At 41.1% G+C, this 12385-nt stretch overlaps 1 protein-coding gene across 1 annotated transcript in view; it reads left to right on the top strand.

Annotated features, from left to right (window-relative positions):
* cxxc4 (CXXC finger 4) overlaps positions 1–11574 on the top strand; it is a 32761-nt gene extending 21187 nt beyond the window's left edge. The window contains exon 3 of the mRNA XM_085163297.1: positions 7619–11574. Within this exon, the coding sequence (XP_085019423.1) occupies positions 7619–7663 (45 nt within the window). The 3' untranslated portion in view covers positions 7664–11574. The remainder of the gene's footprint in view (positions 1–7618) is intronic.
* Positions 11575–12385: the final 811 nt, after the last annotated feature.

Here is a 12385-nt window from a genome sequence, read left to right as displayed (position 1 = left end):
ATACACTTAGCCTGATTTGCTCGAATGGATGCCTAGTGCAAGGCTGGACCTTGAGTTAAAAGATTGTAGCCGCATTTCTGTGTTGGAGTGCTATCACCATTCTGGTGTACTCTGGTTCTTTGTCTGTGTGCCATGAGCATATTCGAGTAGGGTGGTCAGCTGAAAACATATGCTCTTTAGAGAGGGAAAAAGGTTATACCATTCTACTTAATTTGCTTCTATCTCTAATTTTGAGCCCTCCTTGTATAATCACATAAACTATAGCGCTGAAATGTCTGTGACCAGAAACATTTTTTGATAAACATCTGCAGGTGGGGACAGCATACCACAGAATTCACAGTTAACCTTTTCTTCTGTTGGTGCATCAATATAAAGGTCCCCGCTAAAGGGTTAGTTTGCACCTGTATGGTCCTATGATAGTCATATAACCAAACATAGAAGCAAAATTCATAAGACAATGACAGCTGAAATGACAACTTAACATCCTGAACAAAAATAAGGGCATTTCCTAGCCTGCATTAAAATATTATGTTTTGATGTAACTTATTGAACAACATCTGTAAAACCCAGATTTATGCGTGATGTATTCACATTATTCATGTTATTTTATTATAGTCCCAACTTCTCTACTTATTGCCACCGATGCTGAATATAAGAAAGTATTTGCAATATTTGAGGTCTAAGCTCTGTGTCTGCTCATGTTGCGGTGTGGCGATGCGGCACCGGGCGCAGCGGTGTGTGGATACCTAGATGAGTGGTCTGTCCGTGATAGCGGCCTTGGAGAGGTAGTTTTTATAAGCAGTACTGGGTGGCTAGAATATTGGCTACAAGCCCTAAGATGAGATTTCAGCCCCCACCTTCCTAACAGCGGTAACGTTGCAGGTGATGGATTGCTATACCTTCCAGGTCTGAGCTTGGCAACGCCCCAATATTTCTCCAGAATAAAGTGACAGGCAATATATAACACATCAGTTAAGGCTGACTGGATTCCTGAAACCCCACCAACATCACCACCACCACCCAGCCTGGAGATGGTTCTGAGTGTTTTGGATGGATCTCAAAGTCGTCCTTCCTCGACTCTGATGAAAGGACATTTCTTTTGCTTTTAGCCCACCTCACTACCGGGGTTAAAATAATCAAAGCAGACTGTTGTTTTATTTTGAAAGGTTTGTTTTTTCTCACTGTAGTTTGGAGGTGTTAGATGTATTTGGAGCTTGCAAAGGTGCGAGGTGTTTGTAGGTATGAGAAAGACGAGTGTTTGCAATTATACATCTGAATGGATCTGAAAAGTCAGTGTGAAGGAAAAATAAAGCAGAATTAAGAAAAGTTTGTATATTTGTATATGTTTTGTTTGCAGCCTGTTAGAGCTCCATGCAAAGGATTGTGGTCATGAAGTACGGCCTGGTTCCCGGCCGATATCTTAATAAATAATGGGTATTGTCAGGGTAACATATGGGCCGTGTGTTATAATGAGCATTTGGAAACACATCAGCACACTCCCACAACCTGCCCGATGCCTCTACCTGAAATTCCCTCTTCCCCTCTGTCTTTCTGTCTCCCACATATCTCCATCTCACTTCCCCCTTTCTATTCATTCTACCTCTTTTCTGATTTTTCTCTCCCTACCTTTTTTAAAAATCTTTCTTGTTCTCTGCTCTGTCATCTGTAGAGTACAAGCAGATTCTTGAGATTTCCTAGAAAGAAAAAGTGAGGGCGGGAAGGCGAGTTTATAGTTGGAGAAAAAAAAAATCCACCCGTAATTGCGGTGAATTAAAAGTTTTATGATGTTGCGCGCGCCTGTGTGTGTGTGAGCCTTGAATGTGTGTTGGTGGGAGTGAGAGGAGTGAAGCGGTCGTGGTGGTGGCGGGGCAGGGGGGGCCTCTGTGACAGGGCTGGCTGGGAGCAGAGAGCTGAGGGTTAGTGCCAGACATGTCTCAAGAGAAACCGGGGCACATTTGCAATCACCCCGAGTTCAAAAGGGTAATTTATTCACAGTCTGTGGTTAAAGTAGGGCTGCTCAGAATGCCAGTGGAATAGTGCTCGGAAGCAGAGCAGTAAAGACACATTATTTTAATTTTTCTCTCTCCTCTTCTCCTCTTCTCCTCTTTCTTTTTTCTCTCACTATCTCTCTCCCCTCCTCTTGCTTTCCCCCCCTCATCGTCCTCTTCATCTCCTGTTGTTGTTTCTGCGAGCCCTGTGTGGCGTCTTTTAACACACGCCGGCGAGCATATTTCACTTTTACACTCATCCGCATTGACGTCTGGGCGCTGATTGAATTTTGAGGCGCTGTGGCGTCTGCCATTATCATCCTCATCGTCTTGAGTGGTTTATCTCTGCCCCCAGCTCAGTGTGACGCCAAGGCTGCAGGGGAGAGGAGGAGCAGCGCAGGGGTGGGCTTGTGGGTGGGGGGAGTATTTGTGCATTTCCAGTATTTGTGTGGAAAAGATAGGGATCCTGGATTTTTAAGATTCCAGATGGAGGTTTTTGTCACCTTTGCACGCATGTGGCTCTGCAGAGGTCGGAGTTCGGCTTGGTTTGGTCCAACTGGTTTGATTTCCACCACCTTGTTTTAATCAGCTGACGATGTGGCTTCAACGTTTACTGCGCCTGCCAGGTTCAGTTAAGATCACATGCTGCCCTGAGACCTTACTCTGCCTCACCAGAATCAGCAGAGAATTATTCCACCACATGTCAGTTTTACTGTGTTGTTATCACCCAAAGCCACCAGCAGACAGTCAGAATACCCTGCCTACTGTGCTGGTGTGGTGGGGTTAATTTGAGGTCTGGAAAAATGTCTCCCTCCTCCTTCAGCCAGTTCAATACTCTGTTGTGTGCATTCATTGCCGGAGCGGGAAATTGTCTTTCCCTTCAGTCTGTCGTTGCAGCCAGGTTGTTATGTATGCTCTGCTGCAGAGGCAGCAGCGTTGATGTGAGCTGAGCTGCTGCCACAGCGTCTTGATTTGAGGTGAAACCTTGGCGTTGCTCCCTTGTCCCTGGTGTAGCACTATCAGCTCGTACCTTCTCCTCTCCCTGTCTTTATCGCCCTCTCTTTCTCTTGTCTCCGTATTCTTGTGTCCCCCCCCCAGCTCTTCCTGCCAGTCGACTTTGAAGGCACATGCAGGTGGGGGACCAGACGACACAGAGCTGTACTAATTGAGCCTTCTTTGTGCCTGGTCACTGCAGTGTGCCGAGGCACGGAGGCCTGGGAGGGAATCCAAGCAAGCACTCGAGAGCCCAACTGGATCGATAACGTGGGAACTTAACAAAACAGAGACATGCCGAGTGCCCAGATTAGGGTCATTATTGTCTCTGGTGAGCCGCACTTCCACCAGGGATTAATCAATGTGAGAATATGGATCAAGATAAACATTCTCACCTCCCGTCTTTTCTTCAGCTCCAAGAGCATCACAGTATAGGCAGAGAGAAAGAACGGGACATGAATGTCCTCCTGGGGATGCGCAGATGTGTTCACAACATCCACAGCATTGTAAAGTTTGTTCAGTCCTCTGAAAGAAATGTTGATATTGTCCAGTCCAGTCAGTCTGGTGATACGACAGCTGTTAGCAATTAGCCGACAGCCACATAAGCGGTCTGCTAAGTTGTCATTAAGCTAATGAAGCCATAACAATTATTTGTGTCTAAAAGGTGTTGTTTTTCTTAAAGTCCAGATTGAAGCTGAGAAAAGTCTACGAACTACTAGACAGAAACACTAGCAACGAACTTTACCAACTCTGATTAGCAATGGAAACATAAGGCCTAAAGCACGGCACTACGGCGGTTTTGTTTTTTTGTATGTTTGCATTACCGAAGAGAATCTTGAAATATATACTTTTTGTTTTTTTTTTTACATTTTTATCTTTTTTATATAAAAATGGTACTAAGTGTTGAGTATTTTTCTGGTCATCTGTAAAATTTGAAAATGCAGTGTCATGGCAGTTCTATTCACCAGCAGCTTTTACGGCACTCTGCTACCATGTGTGGGTTTTTTGGGGGGTTTGATGGTGGTGGTGGTGGGAGGGGGGTTAACCTTGTGTAAGTTTTGGTAAGTGGATTGGCATTTATATAGCATTGTGATATTCTTTTTGTCCACTCAGATGTTACACTGCAAGCCACAAAAATTAAGTTCTTTGCTTCCATCCTTTTGTCTCAAACGGAAATTTAAAGCAAAACATTGGCTGTAAGTGATGAATGTTCATATCAAGAAAACTAGGAAAAGTACTAATTACTGAGAAGTGTTTTTGTCTTGTCTTTTTGGATTTTTTTTCAAGGGAATGGTTTAGAAAAGCAATCATTTATACTCTCAAATGTTGAACCTATGTTCACATTGCGCAGAATCCCAATATAAAGTAAATAAACACTAAATTGATTTTCCACTATATTTTCCAGGGGACTTTTATGCTCAGCGTAACTTTGATTAAACCTTTCATTGTTCTCTAAAAATACATTTTGAAACAAAAATCACATAAAAAACATGCATTTTTATAAACAGCAAAACTGCTTTCAAAAAATGAAAAAGTGCAATTAATGGACTGCAGCGATACAACAATCAGCTCATGGCAATTAGGTAAAAAAAACAAACTAGATGTGTAAACACATCTTGACCCTTAAAAACATGATCACATTTCATTTCCTCCACGTTTAAATTGGTGATGATGGTATCCTGCTGCTCTGGGTTCCACCATTACTCATTCAGAAGGATAATAGTAATTGCTTAATGTGGTGTGAAAAAATGGTAAATGGTTGCTACAGACGAGGAATGCATGCATCTAAATCAGGTGGGGTGATGAGCCAGTACCTGTACGGCTGACTCTGTTTAGGAGATCATAGGAAGAATATCCTAAAATGTAGGAAAAGCCACATCTACTGCATTATACCTGATGAGTGAATATTTGTGATCCACAGATAGTGTGAATGAGAGCCCAGAGATGTGTTGCACTGGTGTTAATCAATTAGTTCTCACCCCAGCCAGTCAGGGCAGATGGCTATTCTCTATATGCCGGCACTGTCAGAGGTTTCTTACTATTAAGTTTGGTACCAATACTGCAATGTGTTTGCGCAAAGGAAATATATCTGTACCTTACTCTGTAAATTGTTTAAAATGCCTTGTGCCAGACATGTCTCAAGAAAAACCAGAGCATATTTGCAATCACCCCGAGTTATTTGGCGGTATATAAATAAACTTTAATTTAATAACATAGGTGGCTCTGAAAAGCCTCATCAGATGATGGGTTTGCAGACTCATCTGTTTATGGCATGTTTATTCTTTTTTCATTATAAAGATTATTTATGTGGGTTTCTAAATAAAGTTTGTCATAGAAGAAGACATTAAAGTCCTTATCGCAGTGTCAGTGTAGCCATCGTAAGCACTAGTTAAAAAGTTGGGCTTATGACCTTCTCATTGATGTCAGTCAAGTAATAGTTTTGGTTACTTGAAAGTGAAAAGGCTATAATTCGTGCTGGACACACATTGCACACATACATATAAAAAGGATGTCACAGTACAGTACAGTAAATTAGCAGTGAGTACCAATGGAAGTACATGATTCACAATACCAAATTCATACCAAAACAAAATGATTATCTCCTGTACTTAAACATAAAATCCATAAAAGTTGTTTTAAATCACTGACATTGTGGTGGTGGACAGTTTATTTTTAAAATGTTATGATTACATTTTATTGACAGAACACTGAAAAATGAGGGTGGTTGTCAAGTAGCATGCTACTTTTACTACAAGGTATCGATTCTGTACGTTATCTTTGCATGTAAATCACTTTAGCTATTGCTAACATTTTAGTCTACAATGTATCGCTGATTTCACAACAGTGGTCTCAAACAACATGGAAATGTGTACTTCAGGATAATATAGGAACTATAACACTTCAGATATTATCAGTTTGAACCAAAACCAAACCAACTCGAATTCTTTGAACAGATTTGGATGCCAGTCTTTAAGGTGCTTCGCTAAACTGGAAGTATTTTCTCGCTTGGTTGGAAAAGCACGAAAGCATCATTTGCATGTTGCTTTTTGTAAATTTGTTATCGCAGTTTGGAGACTCCACTTCAAACAGTACTTTCATGCTTGACTCTGCCATTTTTACCAATAAGCGATTAACTCTTTGTTCCACATGTAGTTTTTCTTGTGCGTTATGCCACCCCCTTCAGTTCTGGAAGAACTGGTGCAAGTACTATCACATTTTCAGAATTTAGGTATGAAAAGAAACCACAAGTGTGGGCTCAGGTGACCTCCCTGCATATATGGGGACTGATATCTGATCATTAAGAAATCTATTGTCTTAGCTCTATTGTTACACATAATGTTGGACAGTGCACTCTACACACATTTAAATGATGTAATTTCTTGTTTATTCTGATATGAAACAAATTGCCAATGTATTGCACTTGTTCTTCAGTCTGATACTAGTGCAACTGGAGTTTTCTTGAATGAAAAATCACTACAGACCAGCATATGCATGCAGTGTCTAATGACATTAAAAGTCAATGTAAACACACTGGCTTTGGTTTTAGTTTAATAAGTTAAGTGAAGTAAAAGCTGTTCAGCTTGTTACTCCACTTGTCACTGAGCAGCCTCTTTGGTGGAGAAAACAAGCTAATTTAGGCTGCTTAAATATCCATTTTGCAATGCACTGCATGACAAATAACAACAGCATTAATCCCGCCTACTGCATTGACTGAATAAATGTTACTCCTCCTGCGGCACTTATCAGGCAAATTCATTGTTTATTGAAAAAAAAACAGTGTTTTGTGCCATGATGCCAGACAATTAATAATTACAAATGCTTGGAATCCTTTTGGGTAATACAATTTAAATATAAACTATTATCAGCGCCCGTTGTACACTGTAGGTTTTACATGTGGTCAATAACCGGTATAAGCTTGAGACCATGCGCCTGTCTGGTGCTAACATACTCATCAGCATGCCTTTAAGAAGCTGCCAATGACACTTGGTATTAAAATGTCAAATTGCTCTCCACTCAGACTAAAGTGATTTTAGTTGTGATTATGCACCATTTCCCCCGTCAACAGGGGGAAAAAAAATCAAAAAAATGTGCTAATTGGTCATGGGGATTGGTTGGAGACTCCAGTATTTTATGTCTCTGACTTCCAAATGAGTTTCGGAAAGAAGAGGCTGTCACTCTGGCGTAGAGGTTTCAGGGAGAAGAAGGAGGGGCGGCTGCTGGCGCAGGCTCAAATTGAAATGATGCACTGTTCCCCCTCACTGCGGCTAGAGCTCACAGTAATTAAATGCCTCATTGTTGCTTCTTGGGAATTTGTATTGAATATTTCATACAGCGTAATGATTATTTGGGTGTGGGTGGGACGTGGATGTAATCACCTTGGCTGGCTCTTTGATGAAATACTTGATTTGGTGGTTGTGCTTTCTGGCCATTTTAAGTGCCCTTCTGGGATTTTTACTTTACTTAATGTCCATGCTGTTTCTAGCCAATTCTGCCCAACTGCTCCTTACATTGCGGGTTATTGCCATCTGTGATTTTTGAACGTGAATTTTGTTTTGTTTTATTTTCAAGAGGTTGCCAGTGACATCACCATGAAACCTGTGAAATAAAATGTGTCCTTCACATTTTGTCTCCCACAGAGGACGCCGGTCAACAATGGCGAAGCTTTTCGGTGGTTCTTTTAGAAAGAAAGCCGTGGCCACCCAATCCACCAGTTAGGAGGGCAGGTGGGACTCTTGACTCTCTGCCAGGAGCACTTCATGGGTTCACAGAACCCATCACGCCCGAAACATTTGGAGAGAATGAAAGAAGAAAACGTGGACAGACAAAAAGATAAATGATAACATAATGGTGTTGTTTTAACTCTGTAATTTCCTTTTCTGTGTAATTATTGTACCTTTTGACAGTATCATAATGTATATTTTTGGTGTCTATGAATGTGTTTTCAGTGTTGTGGCTGTAGGTTCACAGCCAATCCTGTGTAAAGGACTCAAACAGACAATCATACAGTCACCCTGAATCCGTCAAACAGGAAGAGGCCACAAGGATCGAGGATATACAAACTCAACACACTTCACCGCGGAGCAATAATCTATTCTTATGATTATTCTTCAACCTTTTATATATATTTTTTACTTCAATGATTATATCAAACTGAGTCCTATTCAGTTTTTTGTTCTTTTTTAATGTAATCCACAATCCACATGCTCATGTTTAGACCGTTGCTGGCAGTGTGATATGTTTGCGAATGATAGCAGCAGCGCTCCCGTGATGGGTTTGTTGATGTGCTTCCTGGTTTGAGTGGACATAGAGCAGAACGGCCCACATTGTCCTGTATGGTGAGCTACACTTCTTTAAGCTCTAATTGGGCGTCATTTGATTGTGGCAGCGCCAGATGTTTGAGTCAGACTGCTGTCTGAGGGGTCATATTCTCAAAGAAAATCCTTTTTTTTCCCTTACAGAACTACATAGGTCATTGTGTCTTTTTCTTTTTCTCCTTTCAGTTTGGATCACTAAAGGTTGTAACTGTCAAAAAGGTAGAAAGTAATGCCAGTAAAGAGTTGTAGGTCATGTTGAAAACATTCAAATTTTGAATTAATTACAGACCACTACACATATTTGACATGCCAGATGTTGTTCTGGAGAGAAGAGATCGATGAAACTCCTCCTTCAGCGTAAACAGCAGTCCCTCCAGCAAAATAACGTTGAGACATTCCAAAAACACGATTATTCAATAAGTTACTCATTGTCTTAAACCCTATTGTTGCATGTGTAAATGTGTTTTGGTTTTAAAGATTACTAAGAATTTGTATATTGTTGTTGTGATGCTTTTATGTGTTAAAATAAAAAAAAAATGACTTCAGTAAAAGAAATGCTGGTAGAACCGTTTATGTGCAGGAACCATGGACAGAGAGAAAAATAAATGCCCCAATATACAAACATATATAAAAAAGGGAAAAATCAGTAATCACTTTTGATCACCTGATAAGTATTACCTTTCTTGCCTGTTTTTAAAGCCTCAACAGAAATAACAACCTGGAGGAGATGGGAGACATATAACTGCATTGGTTGCCTCCCCGGTCACGTATTCCCTAGAATACTAAAATGTTGCATGAAGAAGAGTGGTTCCCAGAGGCAGCAGACTTTAAAGGACTAGTGAAATCCCATGTGGTTTGTCATGCTGGAATGCACTGGGGGGGCACAGGGGTGGAGGGATGCAGGGAAGTAGAAGAAGGGAGGACGGGGAGGTTGGAGGGGGGGAGGCGAAGCGAGACAGGCTCCTGAGATAACTTGAGCGACTGAATGATTGCCGGGTCTTTTGGTTTCTGGGGTAGGTAGGGCGCGGGAATAGGAATGCTGCGGAGGTTGGTGGGGGGCAGGCAGCGGGAGGCAAAGGGAGGACATAGGCGCATTTGGACGATAGCTGAGATGGGGGAAGAGGGGTGTCAGTGCAGAGGAGAACGAGCAGAAAAGGAGGAAATCATCCGGGACTGACTTCTCCCCTGACTGAGCACGCTTGCCATCACCCAAATTGAGCTGCTGACTGTTTAGGGACAGCCTGGAAGATGGCTTGAAGTGCTCTGCAGCAGCAGTGTTGGCGGCAATGTGGCATCTAAGGCGCCCGTTCCCCCCTCACCCGCCCTCACTGGTCATCAGAGGTTGATAATGTGCACTGGGAGTGCGCCGGCTCGCTCACTCCCTGGACGGTGAGATTAAATAACATCAGAGACACTTCTCTCTAATCCTTCTTTCCCTCCACCTCCTACTCTGCTCGGGAACTAGGATTTAAAGTCTTCAGGCCCAAGTGCTAATGTTCAGCTTTCTGCTGTGACAGGGAGAGGCAGAGACAGAGACTGAGAAGGTAGCAGGAGCATGTTAGCAAGATAGCAGGGTGGTGGCGATATGTGACAAGCTATTCCATTCTCAGTCATGGACCGCTTCGTCAGAGCCGCCGACGTCCAAGAGACAGAAGGTGTCCTTGGGTGTCAGTGCTCTGTCTCATGGCAGTGATGAGACTGGGCTGAGTCTTAACAGGTCACATATAGACTTGGTGTCACATTTAAACACAGTGGATAGCCTCAAATGTCATTTTTCAACATGCTAAAGGTACTCAATGTAACACAAGCCAACTTGAACCATAACAAGTAGCTTTGCTGCCACTCTCACTGTCACCAAACGGATCAAAATGCAAGTGAAGCAAAAGTAAAATCATCTTTAAAAAATCAGTGAGTGAAAACATACAAAACCCCAAAACTTGCAAATAGGACTGAGAAACTTCTGACATCAAGCATCTACCACTCAGATTTTATTTCTCCAAAAAACAGGGCCATTAGTGTCTCTATCAAACCTTGCCTGTGATGCCAGCAGCTTATTAAAACATGATAGCATTTTTATAGCACATTAGCCTTCGGTCCCCAGTGTAGCACCACATTCTTAAGGAGTGTTAAGACTGGAAGAAACTAACAGCCATAAACCATGGAAAGTCAGCCGACTGAAGTGAAGTACACGCCTGACGTCTCACGGAGGGGACTTCTTCCTCATCTGTTCTGGTTGAAAACACTTTTAAACTGAAAAGAAAGTTCGATCATGTATAGCAAGCAACAGCTTAATCAGATGTCTGTAGCTAACAAGCAAGTTGTTTCATGTCAGATATATACAATCTGTTTTAAAACAGTCACAATAAGAAGCACAGAACTCACATCCCCCAACTGAGATTCATTGTTTACAAAAGATAAACTACGTGTAAAGTGTGTTAGTGAGCCTTTAAAAGCTGTGCAAGCTAAATAGCTCCCACATGACTATTTTAATGGACGGATGTGAAGGTTGTCATCCTGTTAATACAGGAACAATTAAATCATTCATTGTGAAACATCACATTCTTCTTTTTCTGTATGTTTTGCATCCACATTGTTGGAGAATTATCAATACAACAGTTAACCAGATCCTCTTTAAATAGCACTTTCAGTTAATATTGTGCATCAAGATATACTGTAATAAAGAAAAAAAAGAACGATAAAAATCTGTTAAAACAATACAGTACAATGAATGTTTTAAAATGAATTTCCTTATTTTCTTAACCATCCAAAACCACCCATTTACTATTTATTCAAACATGGAGGGAACAAAGGATTAATAAATTACCATTTTCCATTTATTATAGAATTTTCTTTTTACATTGTAAAGTTTAATGTTTTACAGGAGATGACCATTTATGCAGTGCTTGGACCTTGCAGCGCAATCTGAAACAGCAGAAGATGTAATTTCTTCTTAAAAGAAAACTAGAAGTTCACGCTCTTGAAAAGCATTTCACGGTATACAAGTTTCCAGTTTTGCGTAGTCAGACTTAACACGACTTAGCACCGTGAAAAGTGTAAGATCATTTCAGTAAGAAGAAGACAATAAACGTCTGGTTTACATTAATTGACGGTCCCTTAAAGCTTTGGTTCTGATTTATTTCAACTTGGCCATCAAAGTTTAAGCTTTGGCGTTTGTATCTATTAGCAGTACACAATGTACAAGATCTGCACTTATGTGAATTTAAAACTAAGGTCTGTTTAATTCTTTCTGACCACCGGAGTCAATGTGAGCATGTGAGCATGTGCACATGCACACGAGCTCTAGAAGGAATACCGGCTGAGTTACACATGTGAAGCGGGTGATGCAAGGAACACAAAAAAGGGTCTTACATGCAACAGCGGTTTCTTTTTCAACTTGCCTTCATGCACAGGATGCTGTGCATGTTGCAAGCGAGGCCACTGCTTACTGCTTATGTGCAATCCTCCAGATGCTGCACAGTCTCTGCTTGACCATGAAGCATTAAACCTTTCTAGGTAAGTAGCAACCTGTAATTTCCAGGTACCTGCTGTGTTCTTACCTTGTTAAAGCAGCAGCTATTTCATGAAACCATTTTTCAAAAGCTGGAAATACAAGCTAGTAAAGCTTTAAAAGTTTGCTTTCAGTATTTAGTAGCCTTATTTTTCTTAGATTTTTAATATTCTATAAATTTCCTTCTGTGAAACACTTTGTAACCTCTTTGTAAGAGGAAAAGTGCCTTGAAAATCCAATATATAATTTCCAAAATGACAACTAAACCTAACCTAAGGCATTAGTGTCTAAAACTACCTAAGCAGTGCAAGCAAAAAAAAAAAAAACACAAAAAAGAAGCAAAAAAACTTCCTAAAAACTTCCAAATGGGACAAAAGTCAGAAGTTTGTCTCCTGCCAGACAAACTTCTGACTTCACCACCACCTCCCCAACCTTCTAATGCAGACTTTCTTGTTCCTTAACACTTTCCCCGCCAGAGTATTGTTCTGAACTTCCCGGTGACTCATGAATCATTAATCACTCAAGACCGCCAGGATAATTTTTAGAGTTTTACATTTTTAATGCTATTGCATGATGTGAAA

Source organism: Neolamprologus multifasciatus, chromosome 6 (assembly GCF_963576455.1).
Source record: "Neolamprologus multifasciatus chromosome 6, fNeoMul1.2, whole genome shotgun sequence".
Lineage (NCBI taxonomy): Eukaryota > Metazoa > Chordata > Actinopteri > Cichliformes > Cichlidae > Neolamprologus > Neolamprologus multifasciatus.
Note: the sequence above shows the minus strand (reverse complement) of the source record. Positions and strands in the feature narration are given on the sequence as shown.